The 16,218-nt window shown below is 52.5% G+C and overlaps 7 protein-coding genes across 7 annotated transcripts; 4 read left to right on the plus strand and 3 right to left on the minus strand.

Moving 5' to 3' along the window:
• Nucleotides 1–287: 287 nt before the first annotated feature.
• C7974DRAFT_412861 (riboflavin kinase) lies at nucleotides 288–1,141 on the plus strand (the record flags this gene model as incomplete). Its single annotated transcript, XM_046143684.1, has 2 exons — nucleotides 288–404; nucleotides 488–1,141. 2 exons carry the CDS (start codon nucleotides 288–290, stop codon nucleotides 1,139–1,141), a joined length of 771 nt encoding a protein of 256 aa, XP_045996801.1.
• A 297-nt stretch (nucleotides 1,142–1,438) lies between these two features.
• On the minus strand, nucleotides 1,439–3,903 carry C7974DRAFT_179280 (uncharacterized protein). The gene is made up of 3 exons (XM_046136327.1): nucleotides 3,468–3,903; nucleotides 1,608–3,415; nucleotides 1,439–1,554 (listed from the first exon to the last, which is right to left on the minus strand). The coding sequence occupies exons 1-3, from the start codon at nucleotides 3,691–3,693 to the stop codon at nucleotides 1,522–1,524; spliced, it is 2,067 nt and encodes a 688-aa protein (XP_045996802.1). The 5' UTR covers nucleotides 3,694–3,903; the 3' UTR covers nucleotides 1,439–1,521.
• Nucleotides 3,904–4,292: 389 nt separating this feature from the next.
• Nucleotides 4,293–5,256, plus strand: C7974DRAFT_375926 (uncharacterized protein; the record flags this gene model as incomplete). Its single annotated transcript, XM_046140245.1, has 2 exons — nucleotides 4,293–4,487; nucleotides 4,795–5,256. 2 exons carry the CDS (start codon nucleotides 4,293–4,295, stop codon nucleotides 5,254–5,256), a joined length of 657 nt encoding a protein of 218 aa, XP_045996803.1.
• An 86-nt stretch (nucleotides 5,257–5,342) lies between these two features.
• C7974DRAFT_433762 (major facilitator superfamily domain-containing protein) lies at nucleotides 5,343–7,904 on the minus strand (the record flags this gene model as incomplete). Its single annotated transcript, XM_046144940.1, has 11 exons — nucleotides 5,343–5,409; nucleotides 5,464–5,521; nucleotides 5,574–5,690; nucleotides 6,091–6,339; nucleotides 6,386–6,437; nucleotides 6,494–6,685; nucleotides 6,739–6,775; nucleotides 6,944–7,047; nucleotides 7,095–7,274; nucleotides 7,337–7,481; nucleotides 7,549–7,904. The coding sequence occupies 11 exons, from the start codon at nucleotides 7,902–7,904 to the stop codon at nucleotides 5,343–5,345; spliced, it is 1,557 nt and encodes a 518-aa protein (XP_045996804.1).
• A 1,699-nt stretch (nucleotides 7,905–9,603) lies between these two features.
• C7974DRAFT_311104 (glycoside hydrolase superfamily) lies at nucleotides 9,604–12,091 on the plus strand (the record flags this gene model as incomplete). The annotated part of the gene is made up of 4 exons (XM_046138296.1): nucleotides 9,604–10,002; nucleotides 10,053–10,356; nucleotides 10,420–10,938; nucleotides 10,989–12,091. The coding sequence occupies 4 exons, from the start codon at nucleotides 9,604–9,606 to the stop codon at nucleotides 12,089–12,091; spliced, it is 2,325 nt and encodes a 774-aa protein (XP_045996805.1).
• A 388-nt stretch (nucleotides 12,092–12,479) lies between these two features.
• C7974DRAFT_375929 (uncharacterized protein) lies at nucleotides 12,480–13,703 on the plus strand (the record flags this gene model as incomplete). The annotated part of the gene is made up of 3 exons (XM_046140246.1): nucleotides 12,480–12,660; nucleotides 12,709–13,434; nucleotides 13,492–13,703. 3 exons carry the CDS (start codon nucleotides 12,480–12,482, stop codon nucleotides 13,701–13,703), a joined length of 1,119 nt encoding a protein of 372 aa, XP_045996806.1.
• On the minus strand, nucleotides 13,624–15,721 carry C7974DRAFT_179628 (cytochrome P450). The gene is made up of 6 exons (XM_046136330.1): nucleotides 15,040–15,721; nucleotides 14,360–14,991; nucleotides 14,194–14,305; nucleotides 14,094–14,144; nucleotides 13,930–14,029; nucleotides 13,624–13,874 (listed from the first exon to the last, which is right to left on the minus strand). The coding sequence occupies exons 1-6, from the start codon at nucleotides 15,548–15,550 to the stop codon at nucleotides 13,796–13,798; spliced, it is 1,485 nt and encodes a 494-aa protein (XP_045996807.1). The 5' UTR covers nucleotides 15,551–15,721; the 3' UTR covers nucleotides 13,624–13,795.
• Nucleotides 15,722–16,218: the final 497 nt, after the last annotated feature.

Here is a 16,218-nt window from a genome sequence, read left to right on the forward strand (position 1 = left end):
TTGCTCGACGCGTAACAGACATGGAAATTAGAGAGTGTATGATTTGCGATGAGTGTTGACCTGGAAAGCACGTGGTGAGGCTCAAGGAAGGAACATCCTGACGTAACCTCCGAGCCCCGAATCCAGGGTCCAATCTGCCCCACCAATCCCGCGATGCCGTGATTGAGAAAGTGCTGGAAAGCTTACTACGCAACATCACGACTCATACTATCACTTGACACGCTCACCTTTTGTCCGAAGCTTCAGGCTACCTTCATAGCCACCCTGTACTTCCATTTCCAGTCACAATGGTTCGCCCCACGGGTACTCGCGATCTTATCGCCGGCCCCGATACCCCACAGGCACCCTTCCCACTCAAGCTTCGTGGACCAGTAATCAAAGGCTTCGGACGAGGCAGCAGAGAAGTACGTGTGCACCGAATACCGCACTCTCTTTACCCGCCTCTCATCCCGCTACACCCTTTTCGAACATCATACTAACCCTCTAGCTCGGCATCCCCACAGCCAACATCCCCCTCTCCGGCCTCAGCATAAACGGGCACTCTGACCTCGACTCCGGCATCTACTACGGCTTCTGCACGCTCGACCACTCCACCATCTCCCCCAACAGCACCACGGTGCCCTCCGCCACAGACGACACTTCGCTCCCGAGCAAGAGCTCCTCGCACGCCGTCCTCGACCTTGAATACACCGCCTCGGTTCCGACCGCCGCGCGCTCCCCCGTCTACCCGACCGTGCTCAGCATCGGCTACAACCCGTACTACAAGAACACCACGCGCTCGATCGAGATCCACGTGCTTGCAAACTTCGACGCGGATTTCTACGGCGCAGAGCTGAGTCTCGTGATTTTAGGGTTCATACGGCCCGAGTATGATTATGTGAGTAAGGACGCGCTCGTTGAGGATATTAGGGAGGACATCAGAGTTGCTCAGAGGAGTTTAGCGAGGGAGGCGTATCAGGCATGTAAGGAGGATGCGTGGTTGAGGGGCGAGGGTGGCGACGGCGAGGGCCAAGTCACAGGGCGGAGTGATGCAAAGGCGGTCCAGGGGCAGAGTGTGGAGAGTGAAGAAGAGAACGTGAAGCTTGTACCTGGGGATCAGGGGCAGAAGGACGAGGTCGCAATGAGTGCAATGCCGAGCTAGGTCTCCTGTTGTTAAGCTCGGCGCCAGGGCCTGCAACTAGACGAAGACAACCCGATAGAAACGGCAATTGAAATGATGCAATACATGGTCTAAGTTCGTTGATCCAATGAAGAGGTAGTCTTGAAGAAAGCAAAACGCGATTTGGTATCCAAGGTACTCTAAAGTAATCCAACCACAAACGCCAGAGTGCATGACCATCTTTTTTCAATGCCATTAACCATTACCCAAATGATGGTGCACTAAGTGCCAAGAAGATAAATGGTATGTGCTCCAGAATTACCACGCTACCAAGCGTAAGTCGATCTTTGTCGAACCCAATCTGCGCCTTCGATACCAAAAGCTTGATGAAATAGCCTGACTTGAACAGTGTCCATGTGGCGCTAATGGAGCCCTTTGTCTAACACTGGCATGACCTGCAATATATTAGCACAAATTCTGACTCGACTTCAAGAGAAGCTGAACTTACACTCATACACACCAGCACTGGCATGTCAAAAATGTCGCGCTTGATGTGCCACCAAATCATACAGTCTACCATTCCCTTTTTGGCACCGAGTCTCTGCATCGCGCTTTCGCCTTGATGAACACCCGCACCTGCTCCCTCGCTCTTGACTTCCTTCTCGTCCCTCCTCCCCTCGCGCTCAGCCAAGCGCTCCACATCAGCTTTGGTCTGGTATCGGAGCATGTTAACTCTCTGGTGCGCAAAGCCACGAGGATCTTGGTATGCAAGTTCGGAGAATCGTTGGAGGTACTGCAGCGCGCTCTTAGGCTCCATGAGCTGAATGATGTTGATGGGTTGAGCCTCCGACTCCGATTCTGATTGCTGCGCGGCAAGCGTGGGCGTCGTGTTGGTCCGGGTACTCATTTCAGATTCGTTAGGATCCCGGTCACCGTGTTGATTGACGGTGTTATTGGGCTCCTGACCGAGGAGAACTTCGCGCTTCCAGCCGGTCAGGATTGTGAATTCTTTATTCATTCCTACGATTTCACCGCTACGGCGGCAGATGATGAAGGGTGTGCCAACCTCAGCAAAGTGCTCTTGCAGGGTAAGAAGATTTCGCTGCAGACCCTTTTCTTGATGTATGAGGTCTTCTTTTTCAAGTTTTGAATGCACATCGACGAGCACGCTGCGAAAGTTTTGTACATACTCTTGAGCCTTGGCAGCCCATGGGCGTGAGTACTTGGTCAGGATTAGCTGGAAGAGTTTGTGATAGCCCTTGACGTAGTCGTGAGGCTTGACAATGCCTTGGTAGATGCTCTTTGTGTCTCGGTAACGCTTCCGCACGCCGTTAGAGTGCATGGGTTGGAGCGGGTTCTTTGCCGGACGATTCTCTTGTTGCCGCCGACTAACTGTTGGCGATCGACTCGGTTGCGGTTGATATGGATTAGCAAAGAACGCGGCCGATGCCATAGGATTGTCAGCTTCGAATGTTGAATTGGCATCCGTAGACGCGGGGCTAGCTGTGTGATGACTAGCAGGTCCCTGTCCTATTGCGAACGCATGCGGGCCATTCAAGCTGTCCTGCCGATGGCTGCTGTGGTCTGCTGATGTAGTGGTAGGGGTGCCGTGTGGTGTCTGAACTTGCAAACTGCCATTGCGGGAATTGGCTTGCTGCCAATCTTCTGCAGGAATCCCGTTTGGGTCCATTGGCATCATTGGAGACTGCTGCGGGTGATCTACGAAGCCGCCTTGAACTTGTTGGTTGTACATATTGACAGGCTGTCGTGGGTTTATCATGCCATTGTCATTAGGAGGGGTCTCGGCAGCTCCGGACGACATGTGTCCGAGCATGCCAAATTCCAGAGCTCCATAGTGGTTGCCAAAGTTGAGGCTGGAGATGTCGAAGTTGAACAAGGCCGGGTCACTTGGATCGAACAACGGCCCGCCGAATTGTTGCAACTGCGCTGTTTGTGGTTGCGATATCGTCGTCGCCACGCTTGGGACGGAGGACTGGTGTGAGTGCTGATAGGGAGGCGATATTGGAGATTGTTGTTGGTTGTAGGCGGGGGCAGGGGCTGAATTAGGTGGGTAGAATGGCTGTTGCGGGGCTTGAGCGAAGTGATTGCCTTGCGGGGCCATCGAAACAGCCTGAGTGTCTTGGCTTGGAAGAGGGGTAGGCCGGTTGCCGTTCATGTAAGGGTAGTGACCGCCCACGCCGGGCATGAGGGCACCATCGGGAGCATCATGAAGATATTTTGCCTTCTTGCGCACACCGTCCATGCAAGTATCAGAGAGACCGCGCATTTGACATCGCTGGCACGGTCGTTCGTCGCCTGCGAGAGTCAGTACTGATTCAAACACATCAGAATCCCAGGCTTCACTCACCACATGTCAAATGTGCGCGTTGGCAGGCATAGCAAGCTCTCCTCGCCTTCTTCCTCCGCGGCCTCAGTGGGTCTTTAGCATTACTCTTGCTCGTCTGGCCATTGGAACCCTTCTTTCCCTCGCCTTTTTGCTGTTTCTGATCAAGATGTTCGGCAGCCATGTCTTCGTCGTATTCACCGCTGAATTCCGGCGAGGGAGAAGCATCGTCCTCGTCTGGGGACGACATGATATCAGCTAATGTCGGCTGTAATGGAGCCTCGCACGGATGCTGCTGTGTTCTACAGCGCGCGCTGTAGGCGCACGTTTAGTGCTGCGTGCAGCCGTCAGTGGTGCGCTTAGGGTATACCCAGCGCAACGGTTCAGCCAATGTCTCAGCAAAGGCACGGATAGCGGCGTTCCAGCGGCGTGTTTCGTGGTGAAGTCACGCGTGCGCTGGCTGCTCGAACGAGACCTGTCGTGGCACACGGGCGCGCCCAATGAATGGGCGTCACGGGGCGCTGAATGGGTAGGGGCACCGAGCGATGAAGATCTCAGCGACAGGGTATTCTAAGAGCACGCTCAATCCGGTGCGCAGGTATGGGGCAATACGGCGGTCGTACAGAGCTGGGGTCCATGTAATCGAGGGAGCATTACACAAGGCCACAAGGTCATGTTTGATGGCAGAGTGCTACCAAGACGCGCTGTCCATGCTGTTGGAAGCTAAGGCGTGCGGCTGGTGCAGGGCCCGCGTCCGCGGTGGGAGAGCCGTAGGCAGGTGCGCTGGATTGTTGGGGTGGGGCGGATTGTCGAGTAAGGCAGGAGCGCAGCGCAGCGCTGGAAGGAGCAATGGACGTTGTGGGACAGCGCTTGGGAGGGAGGGCTGTGTCGGTCGATGTGCAGCAGCCGCGATCGCAGGGCAGCAGCAGCTCGGCTGGGGGAGACCGGGCTAGAGTCCAATGCTCCAGTGCTCCAGGGCCTGGCAGTGTAATTGCGCGAGCGGGCGGCGACTCGAAGCGGCGAGCGCTGGGCGTGTGTGCGTGCGTGCGTGCGTGAGCTGGTCGTCAAGGCTGACGAGGATGTTGCGCCCAAATGCGGTTCCCCGCAATTGGCTGACGAGCTTTGCTGGAAGGTGCGACCCATTACTCCTGCCTCGGTCCCTGTCCGCCGGTTCTTAGCGAACCCCCCAACCAATGGCGTGCTGCGCTATTTGGCAGACGTTCTCTGACAGATCGAGGAATTCACGTGCAGAGCCGCTCCTTACAGCCGGCCAGTCTCAGACTACTGCACACTATCCAGCAAGCCTGAGGGAGCTCGAACTTGATTTGGCGTCTTCTTCAAGTTGTACCAGGTCCCCTTCTCAGCGCAATCTTCCTCGTGCGCGCCGAGCCCACACCACGCAGGAGAGCAGCAAGTTGCCGCCGCTACGCCTGACTGCATGCCCTCGAAGCTCGGCTACGGGCCATGTGTGCAGTTTGCGATGACGGCCTTGGCAAGTGCTCGTGACTGGCCGGTGCATAAGCCTCCGTGGGTCCTGTGCAACCTATCATCACCACCAGATGCATCATGTCACTCCTCGTCTACACCTGGCGAGACCCTGTGTGACCTCCCATGTCTCAATATTCGCGATGCTGGCTTGCTGGCCACGTTCGCGCCCTCCCTCGCTAACGGCACTGTCCGTAACCGCTGCTGTTACGTGCGCCCACCGTCCTTCGCTCAGGCGTGGCCGCCCTCGTGGCGCCCAAGTCAGGTCACACAAGGGCCCAGCCGGCCTGCTTCATGTCGTCTCACGTGGGGACGCAGCATTCAATAATGACGGCATACGTGCCGTGTCACTCCTCTATTATTAGGCCGTTTCTATTGCATTCCGCCACACCTCGCGTCGACACGGCGGGCCGTCTATGCTGATGCAAACTTACTGTTGCCCCTGAGCCGCTTGCCGAATCGAAAGAATAAGATAGGAAATCTGTGTTTCTGTGCGTTAGCGACTACCAGTTCCACTACACTGGGACGGTCTTACGGGGCCATAGCGAGGGCAAGGAACGCGAGCAAGGATGTCGCCCATTGATATCCAAGATCTTTTCCACATTAGTGACCGCTCTTTCGTCAGGCCGCACAGATGGAACTTACTGTTGTACATTTGAACACCGAACAGAGGGAAGGCCGCTGCGAAGTACGACCTCGCGAATGAGTTCGCGGCTAGGGCACTTGCGGCGTAAACTGGGTACTGGTCGGCGAGGTCAACGACTGTAACAGCGTGTGGGGCCGATCTTAGTGACACTTACTGCTTCGACCAGAAAGGTGAACACGCCTGAATAGACCCAGATGACCCTATGGAGCGAGGATGATCAGCATTTGGCTGTAGTATGTAGACGCTTGTAGTGTACGGGACAATCATAGACCTACCCAACGCCAAATATTCCAGAGAAGATAATTGGAACTGTCGTATCATGGTCAGCTATGGCTGCAGCGTGCCAGCATACCCGGTCTGTCATACCTATCCAGTGCACCCTGCAATCAAGCATATTAGCGGCGGCCCAACACGTTTTCCAGAAGAGTTTACTTACGAAGAGTACGTGGTCCACCCAAACCCTGCATGAAGCGAGATTAGAAACATATCAAAACGTCAGGACATGCAACGACTAACCAAAAAGTGCAATAGGAACGACCCAAGCGCCAAGTATTGTCGATGGAAGCCGATACTCTGGTTCTGAACCCCCAGGCTCTCCCCCTTGCGCCTCGCGCTGCCGCACGAGCCTGCCATAGATTCGCCTCCAAATTGGATCGGTAAAGACACCTGTGAGCATGCCCATGAGCAAGCCTAAGAATGCAAGACCAACCTGAGAGACGCTGAAACCATGATTGGTGCGGAAGACCAATGGGAAGGCGCCAAAGACTGTGGAGCGTAAGCGTGGGGCGTGTGGGTTTGTTGCATTACTCACAAAGGTACAGGATTCCAAGTAAGATCGCGGATAGAATGCACAGGCTGAGGCACTTGAACACGAAAGTAAGCACGCCAATCACCTTCCATGCGACATCGGGCTACTCACCATTGGTTCAAAGAAGAGTAGTTGAAATGGGCGGATGCATGACCACAGCACCGTCTTTGCAATAGATCGATCGAGTTTCTCGATAGCTGCGATCCATTCTTGATTTCCAGTTTCCTTTCGCAAACGGATAGCTTTGCGGCGGAGCAGAACGGGGTGATAGGTTTCAGGCACGAAAAACACAATCAGGAAAAGCTGATATCTGGTGTCAGGACCTCGCTCGCATAAGGTGTGTAGTACTGCCTTACCTGAAGTCCGGACCAAATGATGAGTACATAAAAGCACCTATTTAGTGTTAGTACATCGCTTCATGTCATCAGAGCACGGTGATGGGTGCCCTGGCCAGAGAAATGAACGACATAAAAAGAAATGTGAGTGGGTGGACAATTCAGCAATGACGAATCGACTTGCAGGTGGTGGAACACTGAGAAGTGGGTCTTGCGGGTCACATACCATCGCCAGGAAGTGTTCTCAACAATGAAGCCGCCAACCAGTGGCCCTATTTCCGGTCCAATGAACGGGGCTGCCGTATAGACCATCATCGGAGCAGATAGTTCCTCGCGACACGTTAGCTCAGTCCTTGTCTCAGCGTTGCGAAGCCTACATGTTTTGCAAACATGTCCCCCACAGTACCGCCCGCCACACTGAGGAACGCCGAGCCTGCCAGGCCGTCGAAGAATCTTGCGATCAACATAGTCTGCATGTTGGGAGCAACAGCACAGGGAATAAGCCAAATGAGGAAAAAGGTGAACGAGCCAATATAGATGGGTCGTCGACCAAAAAACTGGACCTCGTGAGCAAACGTTGATGCGCAGTCATGCATGCACCTGCATATTGGAAACGCACTTCAGAAAGGGGGCTCAGAATCATCGGAGCAGTCCCCAGACCCGCGACAAATAGCGAGAGGCCGAGCGTGCACACGAGCCGAGAAGATCCGAACTCGGGTTCGATCTGACCGTAGATTGACGTGTAAAGCGACGATGTGCAAGTTCTAATGTGCAGTGATGTTAGCGTAACCTTGAGTGGCTCACAGCCCAGCACCAGATGACCTGACTTACACACAGAGCGAACTAGCGGCACAGATCAACACGATAGCCCATCGTCGTAGGGTGGACATGCTCCGTGGATTCTCTGGGTCTGCATCGCCGTCGAATGTCACCAAGTACGGCTCTGGGGTCACAACACCTGCCTTGGCTCTCTTCGGTCGTTGGCTGCTCTGATCTCCGTTATGGTGCCAGGTGTACCCGTCAGCGCCTGCTCTCGAGTGATGTGACTCAGTTCTCTTTAGGCTCTTGCTGTCTTGCGATCGCCTCCCACGACTTTGTGCTCTTCCAGAGGACACGGCCTCTTCCTCTTTTGTTTCCGATCGCTGAATCCCATCAAGACCTATCGTCTTTTCCTCGTCGGCCCTCATAGAATTTTCGTCGTGGTTATCGCTGACATATGACTCGCTGATCCGAGGCTCTTCTCGTCTCGAGCTGTCACTGTCGCTCAGAGACTGCCTCATCTGTGCGAACGGACTACGCCTTGGCTGTTAGATATAACAGTTGTTCTTCAGCGTTGATGGGCTGTCAATGGCTGCAGATGAACGTCGACGTTCGTTAGGAGTCGGCGCTGTTGCGACCCACTCGGATATAACTCGCTTGCGCCGGCACGCTATCTTGGACAAAGCTTTGCCGCAAGACGTTCGTATGGCACGATTCGCGGAGTGCAAAAGCTCTGAATATCTAGTCACTTGACGAAGAGCAATTCCTGCGACGATGCGCGTCTCCCGGCTGACCAACCGACCGCTTTGCGGCAGATAGGGCATCGTCGAGTCTCGACCGTTTGGTACAAAGTGGGGGCGCTGGAGCTTGACGGAGCAATATCTGGGGTGCGTCATCAATTTGTCGGAGCGATCAGCAAGTTGCCCTGACAATCAATCGGGCCCCCTTTCCATGGCTACCGGATTTGGCTGCTTAATCCTCTGCAGCCCGACAATTGTAATTATCTTGTTCTCTTCCTTAACTTGCACCTTTCCCGTGATACCTTTCTCTGTCGCTATGGTGCATTTACCGTGCTTCATGCCGTAGACCGTGGGGCTGAAGATAAGCTTTCTCGCGCAAGTTTGTGCGACTGCAGGTCCGGTTCAGCGTTCTTCCACTGTTACAAACAACCCTTCGGCATCATAACAGGCACCGTGCAAACGTGCTGAGCGCGTCAAATGCATTGTCAGCTGTGGGCTCGAGTGTGAAAGATCAAAACGATAGTATGCGGATTCAGACCGAGACGCACACGACCAGTTGGGGGCGCGTATCTAAGAGGTGAGCCAGGACAGCGCGACAGAGTACTTATGTTGTTTGCGCTTCGTGCAGCAACCCATGCGCTACGACAGGGTAGATAACCTTCAAGAAGGCCAAGCATAGGTGGACCATATCCGCTCAGGAACATATCCGCAAGATCACGTGATCCGTCCATTCACCGACTTTGCCGACAAGCATGAGCAGTCATCGTGTCGCGTTCATGTTTGCGATCAGAAATGCCGGGCAGAGTTCAATTTACCCGTACATCCAACCGTGGGGTATCACGTTTCATTGTGGATCACTCCAGCTGTGTCGCTCTCAAGGTCATGCATCTGCATACGATGCGTGGACAAGGGCCGTCCCCGATACTCCGCGACACCCACTATACCATGTCGATCATTAATTCAGGCTGAATGCGGTGCCAATCGGCTCCCAGGCCTTGCTACCGGCGTCAGCCCCTCATTCGCGCCCCACATGCAAGCAACGGCTGTGGCGGGCAATCGAGAGGATCATTCACGCAACCCGGAAATAGTGGCATCAACGGTATAACGGCCGATGCCTACAGTCAAGTTGCGTCTGCAATAGATCGTGACGTACTGACGAGCGCGCATCACAACTCGCGCGTGTTGAAAAATCCCTTTTTACATTATCTTTGGCAACAACCTCTGGGTATTTGGACCAACAGAGAAGACATTCGTTTGGTGTGATCAAGAAAAACAGGGGTAGTATCGACGAACATGTACACCTCATACCACTTCCTCTCAATTGTCCTTTTTGGGGCAACAGGTACTTATGCACTCTTCCCAGACTGCACCAATGGCCCTTTGCGGAATGAGACAATCTGCAATCCTGCGAATTGTAAGTCTCGCCATATTCAGTACAAAGTGCATCATTAAGCTTGCATCAGCACCACTTGACCGCGCCAAATCTCTGGTCGCTTTGTATACGCTCGAAGAGAAGATCAATGCCACGTCGAGTGACTCACGTGGAGTCGAGCGTCTAGGTATCCCGCCCTATCAATGGTGGAATGAGGGTCTGCACGGCATCGCAGGGCCTGGCACAAACTTCAGCGACTCAGGCGAATACAGCTACTCCACTTCGTTTCCTCAGCCCATTCTTATGGGCGCTGCATTCGATGACGCTCTCATCACCGAGGTCGCCAAAGTCATCTCCACTGAAGCAAGAGCGTTCAATAATGCGAATCGGACTGGGTTGGACTTCTGGACTCCTGTGCGTTGCATCGACTTCATTTTGCTGGTCAGCTACTTATGAAATGACAGAACATCAATCCGTTTAGAGATCCCCGTTGGGGGCGTGGCCAAGAAACGCCTGGAGAAGACGCTTATCACCTTTCTTCGTACGTCAAAGCTCTGATCCTTGGCCTTCAAGGAGATGCGACAGACCCGTACAAGCGTGTTGTAGCTACATGCAAGCATTTCGCTGGGTATGACATCGAGGACTGGAACGGGAATTTAAGATACCAGAACGATGTAAAGATCTCGCAGCAAGAGCTTGTGGAGTATTATCTAGCTCCCTTTCAAGCTTGTGTTGAGGCAAATGTCGGCGCTTTTATGTGCTCTTACAGTAAGTTGTTGTCTCGTCAGCACAGGCTTTGCAAAGCTATAAGCTACCTCTGACAACCTTTAGATGCGCTCAATGGTGTACCTACGTGTGCCGACCCCTACCTTCTCCAGACCATTCTACGTGAGCATTGGGGATGGACCAATGAAGAGCAATGGGTCACTTCGGACTGCGACTCAATTCAGAATATCTATCTTCCGCACGCTTGGTCTGACACACGTGAACAGGCCGCAGCGGACTCGCTCATTGCCGGCACCGATCTCGACTGTGGCGTGTACATGCAAAACCATCTGCCTAAAGCTTTTGCTCGGGACCTGGTCAACGAGACTACTCTGGACCGAGCATTGGTTCGACAGTATTCTTCTCTTATCCGTCTAGGCTGGTTTGACTCAGCCGACAACCAGCCGTACAGGCGACTTGGCTGGGATGCGGTTGCAACTGATGCCTCGCAACAGTTGGCAAGAAGGGCCGCTGCGGAAGGTATCGTGTTGTTGAAGAATGATGGTGTACTGCCTTTGTCGCTCGAGTCAACGAACTCAGTGGGACTCTTCGGTGATTGGGCAAATGCTACAACACAACTACTCGGTTCGTCATAAGTTCTCTGAGTTTTCCCTATGCTTTACTGACCATTGGAGGTAACTATGCTGGTGAACCAACTTATTTGCATGGCCCGCTGTACGCACTACAAGCAGCAAATATTTCTGTCAATTATGCAGGTGGTAATCCTGGAGGTCAAGGTGACCCTACTACGAACAGATGGCTCGAGCTCGAGCCTGCAATGCATGCGAGCGACATTCTCATCTACGTTGGAGGTATCAGCAACAGCGATGAGGAGGAAGCTCATGATCGTACCTCACTGCAATGGACCGGTGCGCAGCTCGATGTCATTGGACAGCTGGCAGATACTGGCAAGCCTGTCATTGTTGTGGCAATGGGCGGAGGTCAGATCGATTCCTCGCCTATCGCTAACAATCCTGGAATCTCAGCTTTATTGTGGGCTGGCTACCCGGGCCAAGATGGTGGTTCTGCGATTGTCGATATCCTGACCGGCAAGGCTGCCCCGGCTGGTCGTCTTCCACAGACGCAGTACCCATCTTCTTACATCAACGAGGTTCCTATGACTGATATGAGCCTCCGACCAGGCGATAACAATCCAGGTCGCACATACAAGTGGTACAGCAATACTCCGGTCTACGAGTTTGGCTCTGGTCTGCATTACACCAATTTCTCCGCCAGTATCAGATCCCAACTAAACAGGAGCTACGATATCGCAGACCTGCTCTCAGCATGCCCGCACATCAACTCGACCAATCTGAATCATTGCATGTTCGCATCTGTGGCAGTGGACATCACCAACACTGGCAACACAGCATCTGATTACGTCACCCTGGGTTACATCGCTGGCAAGTTCGGGCCCTCGCCTCAGCCCAAGAAGTCCCTTGTCTCCTACCAACGCTTGTTCAACATTACCGGTGGAGCGTCAGAGACAGCAAAGTTGAACCTTACGCTTGCTAGCCTAGCAAGGGTTGATGAGCTAGGCAACAAGATTTTATACCCAGGAGACTACAGTTTCTTGATCGACAATGGACCATTGGCTCTTGCCAACTTCACTTTGACAGGTGAACAGAGGATTGTGGACGTTTGGCCACAGCCACCAGCCAACAGGACTGGTAAAGGAGTGAGTGGATTTGAAAACTATTTTGTCGCGGGCTACGGAAGTGAACAACAGGAGCTCTGAAGATATTAAAAACCATGACACGCTTAGGAAGTGAAGTCTATTGGTGGATCGGTTCATCCTGAGCTCACATCGCCGAGGCCGGAGTTCGTAGCTCACAAAGTAAACGGGAATAATCCAGTATTGGACGGTAAAGGCTCCACATGCGATTTCTAAGGAGATGAGTAACGTAGTGCGCTATCCGAAATATCTCATTCGATTGCTGTATTGCGAGCGATCGGAGGTTGACGTGATTAACATACCCACGTTGCGTGCTTGCCCCACCAAAAGTCGATTCCACGAACATGATGCTTATAAGTATGAACGATTACAATCTAGATTTGAGACCAAGTCTGGAATGAACTATCAATTTCCCGTGATAAACATCGTTTGATCTACGCAATCTATCACAATGGCATCGGACACTAAGGCCTATCCTTCACCACTGCTGAAGTCAGGTGCACTTGACGACAAGTTCCAATTCGAAGAAGCAACTCCTGTGATTGGTCGCGAGTATCCGACTGTTAACATTGTTGATGATATCCTCAACGCTTCGAATGCGGATGAGCTCATTCGTGATCTTGCTATCACCAGTAAGTGCTTTTATCGACACCACAATCTGTCATTGCTAAATCCGGTAGTCTCCGAGCGTGGTGTAGTGTTCTTCCGAGCGCAAAACAATCTCACGGACGCGCTGCAGAAGCAGCTGGTCCACCGACTCGGCCAACTGACCAACAAACCCTCCGACTCGACTCTACATATCCACCCAATTCTGAACAACACCAGCGAGTTCGGAGTAGCTGATGCAGAAATAAGTACGATAAGCTCTCTTCAACGTAAGAAGACATTTGGCAACCAACAAAACCAGCGCCATACCGGCAGCCGCCGCTACGATGCCGCTCAGTGGCACTCTGACATCCAGTTCGAGCCGGTTCCCGCCGACTACACATCACTGCGCCTCACCCAGCTCCCTCAGACTGGAGGTGACACACTATGGGCCTCTGGATACGAGATCTACGATCGATTCTCACGGGCGTATCAAGTCTTCTTCGAGAGCCTGACCGCGACGTTCGTTGGCGATGGGTTCATCAAGGCGGCAGCCGCCAACCCGGACAAAATCAAGATCTACGATCAGAAGCGTGGAAGCCCCAAAAATGTTGGTAACGAGTTGACCGCTGTGCATCCGGTCGTACGGACGAATCCTGTGACAGGCTGGAAGAGTATCTTTGCTCTGGGTCCATTTCCGAAGTACATCAACGAGTTGAACGATAAAGAGAGTGAAGAGCTTCTGAAGAAGTTCAAGGACACGATTTACGAGAACCATGATCTGCAAGTCAGGCTCAAGTGGAAGTCAGAGAATGATCTCGGTAAGTCGTATTGTTGACGTTTCTGAAACACGACATATGCTGACTGGCGCCTACCAGCTATTTGGGACAACCGTAGTGCTTTCCATACTGCTACTAATGATTATGAGGGCCTCGGTGAACGGTTTGGCAACCGGGCTGTTGGCATTGGAGAGGAGCCCTACTTGGATCCCAAGAGCAGGTCGAGGACGGAGGTACTGGAAGAGAGGCAACAGAATGTTAAGGTTGACGCTAAAGGTGGTATTGATACGTCTAACACTGTTTCGGCGTGATGAGATTATTCAAGACTGATACTTTTGGCATCAACGCGTGCACACATCGCATTCGAATGTGTTTCTGTCCTCCAAACTTCACTCGATTTTGCTTACTCCACGACCGAAGTGTCGATCTTTTTGATGCGTGGAATGAGGCTCATGTCCAATCCTTCTTGCTTCACGAACCACCTGGGGAGTGTCAGAACGATTGTGATAGGATAAAAAAAGTAGCGTGGAGTCATACCAGCAGCTCTGCTCTGGTTCAGTGTCCGGGTGCGCTAGTTCAATATCGAAGCGCATGAGTAGTGAAGGTATGAGCTTCGTCATCTCAATCCAGCTCAGATCTATAACAGAGTTAGAGATTGCCACCCAGGTAAGCTTGCGTCAATCGCCGCTGAGTCAACTTACTTCTCCCGATACACGTTCGTGAGCCACTTCCAAAAGCAAAAAAGTTGCGATCTTCGGATCAATGTCAGTTCTAAACATGAAGTCTGATGCAGGTACGTACCCATCTGACTTCGGTCGCCTTCCAACCATCTTTCTGGACGGAAGATATCGCAATCTTGACCAAAAATATGCTTTTGTCTGTGTATGACCCAAGGATTCGCACCAATTATGGTCTTTGAGATGTTAGCGACGTCACCAATAGATGTAATACAATGCTGCAAACTTACGCCTCCCGGGATGAAAGTCCCATCGACCTCGAACCCTTCCGGAGGCACTACCCTCGGTAATGACATTCCCACAGCTGGGTGCATCCTCAAAGCTTCATATATACATGCCTGTAAGTAGGGCATAGCGTGTCCGATTTTGAAGGGCATATTTTCAGAGGGGTCCAATCCCTCCTTCTGTACCACGTTCGTTATCTCCTTCAGTAACTCCTCTTTACACCTAGGGTTCTTGCACAGGTTATAGAGTACCGCACCAATACTGATACCCGTAGTGTCACTTCCAGCAAAGATGTTACTCGCGGCCATACTCAGGACACCGTTGTCGTCAAATTCTTCCGGTTTCTGTTCTCTGACATCCATAAGTGCTCGTAGCATGTCGCGGTGGTCACTTCCTCGACCTTTACGCTCGTTGCATTCCCGGGCAGCAAATTGGCGCAGCGAGCCATTGCGGTTGTTGACGCCTAAATGGTTGCCCACATATGGCATGAAGAAGTCGTGAAACCAATATAGCCAAGGAATTTGGCCGATCCAAGAAGCCGACTGTAAGGCAGCATCGATAGCAGAGAAGGAGCCGTCGTCTTTGCCAGCGGCAAGAAAGCCAAAGCGTCGCGAGAATGTGACTTCTCCGATAACATCTGAGAATGTAAGCTCGATCCGCTTTTTACTACGTGTGAGTTCCGTACCAAAGGCAAACATCTGCGCCCACTTCCCCATGTCAATCGTGCCTTTCTTCCCAACCTCACTCAACCTCTCCAGAAATAACGTCAAAGTATTATCAACGTACGATTCCATCTTCTTCAGCTGGTCTAGACTGTAGATGTTGCTAACAAGTCTCCGCTGCTTGCCATGAATCTTCTCGTCCCTCTCACCAAAAAGATCGAAAGTACGGTGGCCTTGCCAGACAGAGTACCAATCGCTCTTCCTGAACTTTGATCCGGCACCGTAAATGGCCTTGATGGACGCTGGGTCTGAAATGCTGACCTCGTTTGGTGCAGTGCGCACAAGTTTTCCGTGCTTCCTATGCAAAACAATCATTCTTGTGTGCATGTCGCCTGCGCGTGAGCGCTGGACCATCCATAGTCGCGAGAAGCGGGCGGATGACGGACCGGGGATTTTGCGGAGAGGGTCAGTAAGAAAGGTATAGGCAAGAACGATGGCACCTAAAGCGACGATGACAGGAATGAGGTTTCCCATGCTGAAGTTATGAAATCTGAGTGCGGCGTGAGGATTTCACATCTTGAAGAAGGTCAATTCAAGCCATTGCCTGAATGTTGTCATCTGCGCCCTCCACGTCCCGAGCTTGCATCCCGAGCGTGGAGAAGCGGAGCTCGGCCGAGATCATCGACCCCGCATCTTGCCGGCAACAGAGGAACACACGGAGATCACTAAATCTGTCGGTTGTTAGATTTGTGACTACAGGTTTTGGCCTTGTTGTTACGAAGTACTGCAATAGTAGTGTCGCTGACGTCACGAGCACTTCAGGGGTTTTGTACGTTCTCAAATGCTCACACGTACACAACTTACCACTTTTGGATATCCTCAAATGGAAACCCGATATCGCCGTACTCGTGTCTTTGCCTCTGTGGTGGGTAATTCCCTCGGGGGCTCAGAAACTCGAGCCCCACCCAGGGCTGGTACTACCGCATCATCTCAGGAAGCCCCGGCCATGTCAACCGTTGCAGTATCCGTGGTTCTAAAGTGATCGTCTTAACCGGAAGAACGGATGCAAATGTTAGTATCATCATTGCTGGTGATATTTGGCACCGGTCTTCGTGAATTGACTGATGTTAGTATCCACGGATATGTGTTGGGATAACAGCCGGCTTTGTAGGGCATCCGCTGAGTTTCTCTTCGATATGATG

This window comes from Boeremia exigua, assembly GCF_020726555.1.
Source record: "Boeremia exigua strain MPI-SDFR-AT-0100 chromosome Unknown C7974scaffold_6, whole genome shotgun sequence".
Classification (NCBI taxonomy): domain Eukaryota; kingdom Fungi; phylum Ascomycota; class Dothideomycetes; order Pleosporales; family Didymellaceae; genus Boeremia; species Boeremia exigua.

Bases quoted from the DNA above. Each gene is read 5' to 3' on its own strand.
- C7974DRAFT_179280 (XM_046136327.1), bottom strand. From the start codon at position 3,693: ATGTCGTCCCCAGACGAGGACGATGCTTCTCCCTCGCCGGAATTCAGC. The intron at 3,416-3,467 runs GTGAGTGAAGCC...TGACTCTCGCAG, and splicing joins ACGCGCACATTTGACATGTG to GCGACGAACGACCGTGCCAG. The intron at 1,555-1,607 runs GTAAGTTCAGCT...AATATATTGCAG, and splicing joins CAGTGCTGGTGTGTATGAGT to GTCATGCCAGTGTTAGACAA.
- C7974DRAFT_179628 (XM_046136330.1), bottom strand. From the start codon at position 15,550: ATGGGAAACCTCATTCCTGTCATCGTCGCTTTAGGTGCCATCGTTCTT. The intron at 14,992-15,039 runs GTACGGAACTCA...TTACATTCTCAG, and splicing joins GGCGCAGATGTTTGCCTTTG to ATGTTATCGGAGAAGTCACA. The intron at 14,306-14,359 runs GTAAGTTTGCAG...AACATCTCAAAG, and splicing joins GGACTTTCATCCCGGGAGGC to ACCATAATTGGTGCGAATCC.